This window comes from Apus apus, chromosome 10 (genome assembly GCF_020740795.1).
Source record: "Apus apus isolate bApuApu2 chromosome 10, bApuApu2.pri.cur, whole genome shotgun sequence".
Classification (NCBI taxonomy): Eukaryota; Metazoa; Chordata; class Aves; order Apodiformes; family Apodidae; genus Apus; species Apus apus.
The window spans coordinates 17,576,930-17,590,216 of NC_067291.1; the positions used below are offsets into that span (position 1 = coordinate 17,576,930).

The 13,287-nt window shown below is 41.8% G+C and overlaps 1 protein-coding gene across 2 annotated transcripts in view; it reads right to left on the minus strand.

Moving 5' to 3' along the window:
* IGF1R (insulin like growth factor 1 receptor) overlaps positions 1 to 13,287 on the minus strand; it is a 175,405-nt gene that overhangs the window by 10,959 nt on the left and 151,159 nt on the right. For both annotated transcript variants that reach the window (XM_051628044.1, XM_051628043.1), the window contains exons 15-20: positions 12,126 to 12,196; positions 10,449 to 10,678; positions 10,066 to 10,176; positions 9,687 to 9,846; positions 7,340 to 7,469; positions 2,670 to 2,804 (exon numbers count right to left, since the gene is read on the minus strand). In XM_051628044.1, coding sequence (XP_051484004.1) covers positions 2,670 to 2,804; positions 7,340 to 7,469; positions 9,687 to 9,846; positions 10,066 to 10,176; positions 10,449 to 10,678; positions 12,126 to 12,196 — 837 coding nt within the window. The remainder of the gene's footprint in view (positions 1 to 2,669; positions 2,805 to 7,339; positions 7,470 to 9,686; positions 9,847 to 10,065; positions 10,177 to 10,448; positions 10,679 to 12,125; positions 12,197 to 13,287) is intronic.

The window sequence follows — 13,287 nt, forward strand, 5'->3', positions numbered from 1 at the left end:
CCATCCATCTACAAGCTACTGCCTCGCTGCTACCAGGGTGAGCAAAGCACAGCCACTAGCGAGCACTGCCAGCACGGCAGTCTGAGGAGGGTGCAAGGCTGGTTGCACCATGTAGCATTGATGCAGGGGGGCAACAAGAGGCCCTTACTAAAACTACTGCACTGTGGCTGGAGTGTGCATGGCTGTGTCAACACTCATAATCTGCAAGGTTAAAAATAGTAGGTTTGGTGACAGTTGCGCCAGATTCTTCTCTCTATTCTCATCTACGCTTCCCCACAGCAGGCTACCTCCTCCACCTGTTCTGAAGGTTTTTGTCCATCAGTCTGCTCCCCTCTCTCTACAAAATTCAAGTTGTTTCCAAGTCAAACTAATTTAAAGAAAACAGTATCTCTGATCTGTAGCCTCCCATGAGACATACAGACACGCAGTTCCTGGCTCCCCTTCTGGCTTGCTCTCACGCAGTACCAAGCACAAGAAGTACACTGACTTCCCTGCAGCAGGTGGACTTTGCTTTCTGGACATCTTGAGTTTAATATTAAAGTATCAGTTGCTACCAGAGAGAACTTACACTGTCTTAAAAGTACCCTCCACTGGCACAGACAGGCCAAGAAATCTGTCTTTAATAGAATTTTTAAGCAACCTCCACAAAATGTAAGACCTATTTTACAAAGGGTTTCATCAAGCACTTGAGACAGCACCTACCTGAAACGAGCTGGGGATGCATGGCAAGATCCACACGCCATTTTGAGGCTCTTTGCATCTCTGTTACAAGCCCCTTTCTGCCCATTCCGTAACTTTCTTCCTACCTCCCTTGCTGGTTATCAGGCAGCTGAGAGGGGAGAGGAACTCTGCCTACAGACCAGGTCTCTGTGCCTGGCAACAGCAACACATCTGAGGTTCAAGACTAGCAGCAGTTGTCAGGTCACTGAGTGCTGCTCAGGACCTTCACAGCATCTTGGGCAAACAGGATCGAAGATGGGGAAAGAACCAAATAACAGGGAAAGGAAGAAGTACCACAGCACCACAGAATACATTCTTTGAATGCCAGATTATTCCTGGAGCTCCATACTGTTATTCCTACAACAACTATTTGAATTTCAGCAGACATGGGTGTCTGCTAATATGAAGACAAAACAAGCTGCAAGGGAGATAAAGCAAGTCACAATAAGTTTCTGCAGTCAATATATATATTTTTTTTTAATTTTGAACAGTCAGGATGTTTTATACACAACTATATTAAATAAAAAGACACCACTAAACTGGATGTGCCTTAGTTCTGTTCAGCCCTGTTCCTTCTTCTGTTGGCTAAATTCAAAGGAAGATTTTTTGTTCTACACCTTTGCAATGTCAGAGTGAAGTCCTAGTGGCCCTAACTCATGTGTGAACACTCCTCTCTGAGGAGAAGGAAGGAGAATGGGCCAGGTGGGCTGCAGCAAAGAGCGCGTCGTGTGCTGCGACTCCCCTCCTGTCCCCCTGTTCATACCACACACAGTTAACAGGGAACCTCCAATTACTCAATCTCTTGCTGAGTTTGCTCACACTGTAGAGATTTGCTTTTTTTTCCTACAGACTCGGGGAGCTGACCCCTTCACACAACCATATTCTTCCATTTCTGCCTACTCCTCCCCTCCATTACACAGCTCTGACTGTGTTAAACAATCTCCAGTCAATCTGACTGCCAGAAATTCTCCACAGCATCATGGAAGGGAAAGAATGTGAAACTGAGGAATCACATGGCAGCTACACCTCCCCCTGCATATACCACCCACCCCCCTCAAACAACAAAACAACACTGCCTGTCATCCGAAACCAAAGCCCATGCTCCAGCCAAAAAAGCTCTTTTCCTAAGAATCCCAAGCAGCTGAGGCCCTTAAGTGATTGTATCCCTTCTGTGGGCCTCCAACAAATGTCAATAACTGCAAGACGTGGTATTTCCTTCCCAACCGCCAGTTTGGGAAGTATATCAAAGTAATAAAGTCCGAACAACTGAAACTGCTGTACACAAAAGCCAGCAGAAGTATTTCAACAATGTAAAGCTAAAAACTGAAGCCTGCTGTACTGCACCCCCTCCTCTGCTGCAAGGCTTTGTATTGATTCCAGGGGTAGGGAGAGGTTTTTTTGCATCCTTCTTTCTGTGCTGACAGGAAAGGAGACTGTTAGCAGGGGAGACTTGTTTATTTTAATGCCATGAGCATTGGGACTGCAACAGCAGATCCAAGGCTGCTTCGGACAAAGGAACGATACACTCGTCTCTATGCTGAACTAAAAACTGGAATTCCACAGCTTATGCACAATATGTTTCAGTTCACCCTATGCTCTTTTCTCTCTTTATACTCAACAGAACTACTTGAAGAAAAGAGACAAGATCTAGTGACAGTCTTGTAGCAAATGTCACTTGTAAGCTTTTAAGAGAAGTCTTATTTTATTCAGGATCAAAAACATTTGGGCTTTTTAGGTAGCCCAAAGTGAGATTCTGGCCAGAAGGAAATTTGTTTCCTGGTATGTCTAATGACTCTAAAATCCTAGAGTGACAGAGACTGTTCTAGCAAGCACCTCATGTCACTATTGCTCTTTAATAACCCCTCCCGTGGTAGGCAGGGCAGAAGTGGGCACTGAAGATCAGGAGAATAAGCTGCGTACTGAGAACAGTGGTGACTGTTGGCACTTACAGCATATCAGGACAGTTGTCTGGTTTTTCCAGCAGACCTCCTTCCATCACAAAGCGGAGCACTTGTTCGTTGGTCATGCCTTGGTAGGGCTGCTCCGCCAGCGTTGCAATCTCCCAAAGCACAACACCAAAAGACCTGGAAGACAAAGCAGAACTTTGTATCTTTATCTTTACAAAGATATTTTTCCTTAGGTGATGCTGACCAGAGTAGGTGACCATGGGTATTTTATTTTACAAAAAAATTCCAACTGCTCGAAGCATGCAGCTATTGTGATAGCCACACGACCTAGAACAAGGGACTGCTGACTTCAAACACCTCTAGTCAATGGTGAGAAACAGGCTCCCAGTTCTGAAGGACTCTTCAGAACGGCCTCTGTAAGACAAGACTGGTAATTGTACATCTCCATTTTTCACACCATAATCTACAGCTCAGAGTTGATCATGATTATGATCATTCAGTGGCCCAACATTACTTGGTTATATCAGCTCTGTACAGGTCAATCAGTAAAAAAGCCACCACAAGCTCATTGCATTGACCAGTCCCTTCCTAACCCAGAGATTTAACCTTCAAGCTTGCCTGGTGAATCAGCTCATATCACCTTTCCCATGGCAGTGAGTTCAGACTTTAGGCACACCGTGAGGTGGGAAGAACAATGGAAAGGGGAAAAGATGCAGGTAACAAAAAAAGAATTACAAAATTCTGTTCCTATCTCTGCCCTTCCAGTAAAGTGGACCTCAGGCTGGATAGACACACCTGATGACTGAAGTCTGCAAAAAGATCCCTGTGTGACTGGGTGCAAGGAATCAAACCTTCTAAGCAGGTGGAGAAGTTGCAGAGACCAGTTACTCAAAGTGAGCTCAACATCATCCCCCTCAAGCTACAGAAACAGCAAGAAAAAAAATCTGTACATTTAAAAAATTAAACTCAAAACCTTCATGTAACACATTTCAGGTACTTCTGATAGCAGTTGAGAGGCAATGACACAGAGCTGTAAGCTCTCACTCCAGCACAAGCTGCTTTTCCTCAGAAATACCTTAGTCACAAAAATACCATTTCAAAGCTGCATTTTTTCCTTGCTGCTCTAACAAGCAGAGAGCTAGACAGCAAATGCACACCACACCTGTGCAGCTCATCTGCCTCACCACTAAAAGCAAGCGAACCAACCAGCCTCTATACCCCAGGCACAAAACCACTTCTTGAGTAATACTTTCCATTTATCCCTCTGCTTTGGCTTCTTCCACGTTCTAAGTCAAAGGTGCAAAGGATCAAGGCATTTGACTTAGAGCAGGAGTCAACAAAACCAGTTTTTGAAAAAAAAAAAACAAACCACAAAACAAAACACAGAAGAAATGTGAATATTCTCCAGCTTCTTGTATCAAGACCCTAATTTGCTGCTTCAGAAGCAAAACTTTCAAGCCCCCTAGAGAAACCCAGTTACCCCTTTTGCAAGGTGTGTAACTATGCTCTTGAAGCAGAGCTTCTAGCTCCTTCCGACTAACTACAAAGACTAACAGCAGTGAAAAAAGAAATTTGTCTAACAATAGGAATTGAATACTAGTGAAGAAAGATAAGTATAGTTACGTAACTGGATAGTTTGGACATAAATATTGACACTTTCTAAAAATACCTCAATTTAAAATTAGTTTATTGAGCAGACATCGCTCAAATTGTCTGCCCTACACTGAAGAGTCTGACACTTTTGGAGCTGCTGTGCAAAGAAAGTCCAGATGCTGTCCTGCCTTCTGTGGCTAAAATGCTGAGTCAAGCTTAGACAAAAAGAGTGTAGTTTCAATAGGGTATTGTTGTGAAAACAGGAGTCCAGTATTATTAGCTGGTTATGGTAGAGTGGTTTTATCTTTCAGTTATCCACTGTATCTAAAACAGTTTGCATCTGGAGCCAGAAGCCACAAACAGTCTTGCAATTGTTTGCCTTTCAGGGAAGGCAGGGACAGAGGGTCAACTCAACATTTTGGTGCCTTTGAAGCTACTTTGATCACTGCAGGAATAATGAGAACAAGTCTTGTGCACCTCCAAGTCATATTATCATAACAAATAAACTTATGTTGCTCCTCCAAGGCAACCACCAGCTCTGAAGTAATGCAAGATGCTAAGGACTTATTTATAGAAATACACCCTCACCCTGAATGGTATTACATTAATTTTAAAATGTTCTCCTTCCCCAACTACAACAAAAACAGTCTTGTCTAATTACCTCATTCTTCAGTCTGAAGAGCAAGTGGATTGCCAAAATAAAGCTCCACCCTTCAAAACCTCCAGACACTCTTTCTGCAGTTTGCTGTTTCACCTTACAGCTTATAAATCTTGGACTCTGACCACTCTCAGAGTGTTGTCTGTTTGACATTTTGGCTTCTAAAACTCATCTCAAAGAACATGGAACCAGATGTCACAATTCCCTACCAAAAAGGCAGCAAAAAAATTCTCAACTTTTTTTTACTGTTTGATGAAAATAAATGGCCCTCAAAACAGCCAAGCTACATGACTTACATGAAGCAACTTCAAAATCTGAACCAATACAAGGAGCCGGGTAATTTTTCCTGGCATGAAGAGACTTTCTAGGTAGTGTCTGGTCAAAAAGTTACTGAGAAGTAAACCTGAATGATCGTTTTAGCCATAAGCAGATCAAGTCAATAGACACTGTTTCATTACACTGATAAATCAAGTTTAACTATGTTTGGAATTCAGATTATAACTTCTGGATCTAAACCTGGGGATACATATGACAAACACAAATGTGTAAGTGTTCTAAACAAACATCTTCACCGTGACTCAGGTTTTTGTACATCAAGCTAGTAGTATATGCACCTATGTCAACCAAATTTGAGAATAAATCATTTCTAACAATTAAAGTGAGAAGCCATCCCAAGGAAGAACAGTCTGAAATACCCACGAGACCTGTGAATCTCCTCTCCATAAAGCCATTTTTTCTCCTCTGTGCTTTCAAGTAAAGACCTGTCAGATTTTGTTCCTCCTCTTAAGTCCTCCAATGTTACAGTCAGTAAGCTTCTTTCCTTGATGTGACTTCTGGCTAGCATATTTCATTCACTCTCCCACTGATTAACTGCAATATTGTATGTTCAACCCTGCTTTGGACTGGGTAACTGAGGAATGCAATTCTTGTTAACACTGAAGGGAGAACTCACCTACTTCCTGTAACAAGTACTAATTTACTTCTGACACTTGATTTGACATCACATCTGTGGGGTCCTTTTGATTGGAATTTGAGTTATGTTTGAACACTAAAGTCACTTTAACAGTTCTAGGTTAGAAGGAAGGCCTGTGTGGAACAAGTGCAGTGAAGCATCAAGGCTCAGCACCCGACCCACTGTAGCTGCTCCTGATACAACAGCTGGGCTGGGAAGTCACTGTTCTGTGGTAAAAAGGGGCAGGTCTGTCAGCGCTTCACTCCAGGCTCATTCAGTACGATACCTGAGGATTTTCTAGTGATATATTCCAAATTTCTGTCTGCTTTCTGAAGCCATTACAAGTCCCAAAATCCTTTTACTGCAGGGGGACTGCCAAAAGCATGCCTGCACTGTTCCATTAGATGCAGGCTGATGCAGGGCTTCCCCTTCAACTCAAAGTGGTTATTTTCATCTGTTTCCAAGTCTGAGGGTTACTGGATTCAGACGTAAGTTACTAGCCACATGCAAAAAAAGAATTAAGCTACATTCTGGTGCTTTGCTTTTCAACTTTTCAGATAACTCCTCTTATGAACCTTCCACTCTAAGCTGGTGCTGTGGACTACTGTCCACTGGCTCCAAAATCCTCAAGATGTTTAAAGAAAATGCAGTTTACTACTACAATACCATTCCTACTGACTTCTAGACATTTGGAGGCAACCAGATGCCAACTCTGTAACAGATTAGCAGTAAAAACATCTTGTTAAGAAGGCAGAGAAACCATAAAAGACAGAGTAGAGGTTTTGCCAGTACATGTTAATCTTCTGCCAAGTCCTCCCTACCTATCTGCAAAAGTTGGGGATGGGGAATTGTTCCAAAGTATTATTTCTTCGAAGAAGTATATGTTGAAATTTCCTAAATGCCTTTATTAATAACAGCACAGATACAGCAAGCAGGCAATGTGCTTTTAAAGAAAAACCTATTTCTGCATCTTGTGGTATATAAAAGAAGCAAACAAAGCTCCAAACGGAGAAGGATATACACAAGGGAGAACTCCCATGAAAAAACCTGCTTGTGTACACAAACCATCTGCAGGAAAGTAGAGTTATTTACACAGAAGGTTTTGATGGAAAAGCAGGTCAGCACTGTGAACCTTTCTATACTCTTGGCAACTTTTAATGCTTTTCTTGAAAGAGGGCAATTTGAGAAATGACAACTTGCTTTTCCAGGTGAAAGTAATGTTTTTCACTGTACAACTGATTTTACAACCCACAGCAGGAAACATGCAGCCACCTCCAGTTTTGGAAATCCATTTAATTCTGCTCTCCCTGAGAGCAGAATTTAACCTCAGGAGTTCTTGATTTTGCAATGGAAATATGAAATATAAAGCAGAATGCTTCACACTGGAAAAAGAGAGTTAGCTCTGAAAAGACAGAAGAAGCAATATACTTAGTTAAGTCCACTTGAACAAGAAAATAGGCTAGAAAGAAGAGGGGCTGAAACAGTTTTTTCAAGCCCCTTTTTTGTTACCAGACATCGGAGTGCGTTGTGAAGACTCCATCTTTCAGTGACTCTGGGGACATCCAGCGGACGGGCAGCAAACCTTTCCCTCCTTTACGATAATAATCTGTCTCATAGATATCTCTTGTCATGCCAAAATCTAGAAGGGATAAATGTTTTGAGTTTGCATGATGAAACTATGAACACCTCCCCTTACTACAAGCCCTTATAGCCAGCAGAGAATCACAGTTTGGTGCAAAGAATCTGCAACCTGTTATTGTGACACTTTATGTTGCAGCCCTTCACCTGCTGCCCTAGGGCTAGTCAGCTTCCTACCCCACCAAACCAACTGACGTTTTTATCATTGACTTCAGTGGGTGAGAAGTCTGAATGATTTAAATATACTAATATGAAAAGTTTCAGGATTTATGCTCAAGCCTTGCAGCAAACTAAGTCTTCTGAAGGTCATACAATTCATTAATCTGTTCTATAAACTCAATGATTTTCTGTTTAAACAGTATAAAGAACTCCTTTAGTACTTAATACTATTGCACTTAATTAAGGACTCTCACATGTTGAGGGAAATGCTTCTCTCGTGTTTTTTTCCTTCTTTCTAAAGGTAATTTCCAGTTATATATAATAATCTCAAATGCTACAGAGGATAAGGTTATTCACTTATGACCAACATTAAAGACTGATATTAAGATATACTTTGGGTTATACACATGTCCTTAGCTCTAAATATGTAAACTTCTGCAAGACTTTGATCTAACAACAGTTATCTCCTGACTGTAACACTTGACACAGACAAAACTGCTGGGTCTTGGACTAACCTATTTAAACCAGGTACTATGTTTTCAGACACTAAACAGGAGTTAAAAAAATCAGATGCCATCAAATCTCTTAACTAATATTAAACACTGTTTGCTCACACAGATGACCTAGGGAAAATCCATTCTATCACCAGAGACCTGTAGTTGTCCCTTTTATGCTGGGGAAAAGCAGTGAAAATAAGACAATTCCTCCAGTTCTCAGAGACATTATTACCGGTCTGTGACTTGGAGGGGTGACTGACCAGTGACCCTTCTCATTCCCTGTCTGCTTGGGAAATTGGTCCCCTCAGTGTTTATGACTAAAAAGCCCATCTGTGCAGCTATTCTATCACTCCCACACACCAGGGTGACCTTATCCTGGCTGTAGGAAAAGTTCTTTAAAAACGTTCTGGAAATAACAAATATAAGCAAAGATCATAGGACAGTGCAGCATAAAGCTCTTTCTCTGAGATCTAACAGTGAGTTGGGCACGTTCCAGTCAAGATGCTCCTGAACTGTTTCTACATGAAGGCATTTTCAATACCAATACATAAAATGAGAGCAGTGAAGCATATTTCACTAAACTCTTCCAGGGTAACCATGGACCAGGTTCAAGGGAAGAAATGCACCAGCTTCAGTTCAAAGGATTGTACAACATGCTGGTGGGGGGAGGAGGAGTGGGAAAATTAGAATTGGAAAGATTCAGGCTGGCTTCCCCTGAACCTGCAGAAAATGCACAAAATCCCCCAAAGATCTTATTTCCTAATTAACTGACTCAAAATGAAATCATTTTTTCTTTCTCCCAAATGACAGGATTACTTACACAAATTATCAAAATAGCTGAGTTAAGCTCTGAGAGAAAGAATTTGTTTCCTACAGCAGAAGGCTGTTGCTATACATGTTATTTTAATATGCACAACTCAAAAACAGCCAAAAGCTTAAAATCACCCTCTCTGGAGAGAAGTCTGAAAAAACTCATCTGACACTATTTTGGAGAGATGTTGAAGGGGAAAAAAAAGTGGTGTTCTAACAGCAGAGCAGAGGAAAAGCCATTCTGTTGTCTGGAAAGCAGAACTCCAGTTGAGACTGGAAAGCATCCAGCTGAAATCAAGCCTTACATTTCACTTCCAAATCAGATATGCTTCAAAATAATCCTAAAATTCTTATTTCTTGAATCAATAAACAGGAGATGGAATTATTTTTGCACATTAACAGAAAAGCAAATGACACATCAGTGGTAACTACGCCATGCAGCCAGATGTCTGCAGCATCTGCACCTCAAAACACTGCTTCACTAGTTCTTTTTAAACCCACACATTGTATGATTTCCTCACTGGAACAACAGCAACTAGAGGTATTCCAAGAGTTTCAGCATAATGTTGACTGCTCACAGTTCTTAAATCACAGCAAGCCTTCATAAGAAATGTATTTCATTTTGCAGAAATTTAAACTAGAGCTAAGTTTTAAAAGGTCTTTCAAACAGCTTTCAAAAAATTAAAGTGCTTCTAAGCTGCTCATTTTTCAGGATGATGTTTCCCATGTGTGTAAAAGTCAAGAAAGCACACCTCCAATTTTTACTGTGAAGTCTTCTGCCACCATGCAGTTCCTTGCAGCAAGATCCCTGTGAACAAATTTGTTTGCGTTGAGGTAAGCCATCCCATCAGCAATCTCTCCTGCCATCTGAATCATCTTCTTCAGAGTTGGAGGTGTCTGGCCAGGATTATTCTGAGCAAGATGAAGAAGATAAAACAGGTAAGGTGAAAACAAAGCAGCTATTTTTACAGACTGTAACATACTGGTTTTTAAATACAAAATAATTCACATTATCACAATTCAGCCTGACAGAAGGGAAAGAAAGGCTCATTGCCTGCTGCCTCTAGTGTGATGCTGGTTTGTTCAGGATGAGTCTAACTGAAGAAAAACATCCAGCAGCTCATGACTCACCTCTGTGTCTGGTCTCAATGATCTCAGGTAACTTTTGAGGTCCCCACGTGTCATCAGCTCCATGATAACAAGCGTAGGTTGGCCCTGAGAAACAACACCAAGCAGCCGAACCTGGAAGAGCAAAAACAAACATTCAGCTACACATACAGCTAACTGAACTGTAGTAATAATTTATTTGTGTTGGTATGTAGCCCCAAACATGTAGAAAAGGTCTAAAAGTATTTGGTTCCACTGTGATTCCTGGTTCACAGTAATACCACAAAGCTGCGCAGAGCGGAAGCTAAAATCCCACATTCCTGCATCAGTCAGTGCAGATGTGCTCCTGATGCCAACAAGCACCAGGGCTGCAACAATCCCAGCCTTGTTACATTTTCATGACCTACCACATGGTGACAATTGAACTCCTTCATCACCGAGGCCTCATTTAAGAACTCTATCCTCTCTCGCATGCTTGCAGACTCATTGACAGTCTTGATGGCCACCCTGGTCTCCGGCTCATCCTTCACCACTCCCTTGGCTATTCCCTCATACACCATTCCAAAGGAGCCCTGTCCAAGCTCCCGACACATGGTGATCTTCTCACGGGGCACCTCCCATTCGTCTGGAACATACACTGTGGAGAGAAAGAACAGGCCATGATGACCCATTTCTGCCAGTGGTGCAGTCACCCTCTGCTTTGTGATGCCAACTGCCCAAACACTTCTACTGTAAAACACACAAGACAGGATGCTGAGACCTTGCACAATGTATGCAAACAGTCCACTGTCCTTCTCATACAGAGACAGGCAAATCCTTGGCATACATGTCAATCTTAATGTGTAGATGGACTTGAAGTGGGCTCACTGTGGTATTGACACAATGAGATAGAAATTAGGAACCTCAAAGCACAAAACCAGGGTGGGAAGAGGCTCGAATCAATACTTTAGGTTTGAGCTTTTCTTGGGATCCTTGGTTTTCTAATTATTCCAGGCAGCATCAAACATACTTGATCAGCTATATCAGTTTAGTGTCTGGTATATTCTCTATTAACAGATTGATTTTATGACCAGAGGGAAAGAGACTCTCTGATCTAGGAGGCTCTTTGCACACACTCTTGCACCAGCAAAGACAGAACTTGCTGCTGCTGCAAGTCTTTGATCTGAGGCAGAAAAGAGATCTCAGAAGGTGACTGCCAGGAGGGAGGATTGCCTCAGGCAAGTCGACATCTGAGCAGTCCCTGATGCTCCTGGCTACCAGTCACCAAAGGAGGGGACAGTTGTGTCACATGCTGTGCGTGGGTGAAATGACAGGATAGAAAAATAGAGGATCATAGCATGAACACTGACAGGGCTTTAACCCTCATGGTGCCACTAGGAAAAATAACAACAGGCTGCTGCCACTCTGGCTAAACCCACTAGCCTCCTGGGGGCTTTTAGAACACTACTCCAGTAAGATGTCCACAGCAGTAGCAGCAAACAAAACCATAAACAGAAGAACTGATGCCTCAAGGAAGTTAATATGATGTTCTGATTTCCTCCTGCACTTGAAGAGCTCCACACATCCATAATCCATACAAATATGGACACGTGCTTATTACTGACAGCCATCTCTGTATGTGTGTGAGACACTGGAACAGGTTGCCCTGAGAAGGTGTGGAAGCTTCATCCCTGGAAGTCTTCAAGGCCAGGTTGGATGGAGCTCCAAGCAACCTGATCTAGTGGGAGGCGTCCCTGTTTATAGCAGGGAGGTTGGAACCTGATGATCTTTAAGGTCCCTTCCAACCTTAACCATTCTATGATTCTGTGAGGAACTAATGAATCATTCAGTCATTTCAGTGAAAAGATCAATGGATGAGTAGAAGATAATCTGAAACTAACCTACAGGAAAAGTTTCAACAACTCCCCATTATCAATAGGCAGGTGACATTTTCATGTTATCAATGACTGATTCTATGTATGTGCTAATAAAATGAAGAGAGAGAGGTTTTACAACATCCCTTTTAGAGCTTGCTACCTTTGAAAGTCAGACACAAAACAGATCACAGGAAAGTAAAAGCATCAGAAGTGTAAGGTCACACTTACCATCTGAAGCACTGAAGTACTCGGGGTTCACAGAAGCATAAAGTACTCCATTGCCCAGTCTGTCACTGTTCCTGTCAAAATATATTTTGTCTTTTGAATCTTTAAACCACAGTTAATTTCTGACCACCTCTTCTACAGCTTTTCCACCATTTGCTCAGCCACAGAATATTACTGACGGCACAGGGAGAGCTTTTCAGACAAAGCGGACAAACCAAGTTCTGACTCTACCTCACAGGATCAATGGGAAAACAGCCCAGAATAGCTTTCTCAGGAAACCTGATGGCTTCCCTATACCAAATCAGCACTAGAAAAGCATAAACACAAGGTACTTTTAGCTGCTGGGTAAACTTCCTTTAAGAAAGGCAGCTGTATGGAGATACGCCCAGGAGACCCGTGGCTGAGAACATACTGTAACATCCTCTGCTGCACTGTGGGAGAGAAGTGATCTAGCAAAGGACAAGACTGTTTTAGTGGGGAATTCCATTAAACTATTTTATAAATGTTTCTATTATGTTTTTTTAAAAACACACACACCCTGTTCTCCCCCACCCCCTCCAAATTACTGGGGTGATTTTCAGAGTAAGAGAGAACTACTCAGCACTGTGAGAGCTCTTGCAGGAGACAGGCTGTAGAAATAAAATTATCAATAAGACCTCAGAAAATCAAAGACAAAACATTCTTGCAGAATAGAACAACAGTTTAAAGAAAGATGAGTTATGCTTCACCTAGGAAAGCCCAAGGGGAAGGCCAAGCAGGTATCTGTACTTCACTAGCTACAAAGCCTTTTCTGGAGTGCTTGAGGACTGGTACTACTGCCTGCACATAAATGAATTAGAGCTGAAAATAATGGGATACTCAATGGGCATAATTTATCTGAGTGTAATAAAAAACCTCCGCATAACAGAGTTGAAAGGTTGAACGTTTACACTGACTACTGACTCTATTCAGTTCTCACTATGTATTTATATTAAATGTAAAAGAATAGAAATTAAAAACAGCTAGTTACAAAAAATAAAACTGAGGAAAAGAAATCAACAGAACCATCCCCTAGACTGCTCTGTCCAGGAGGTAATTTAAGTGGATGTAAAGACTTCAAAAAACCTCTAGAGTTTGCAAGAAATCAAATTAATCTAAATTAAGTTTTCATGATTTATATTGACCC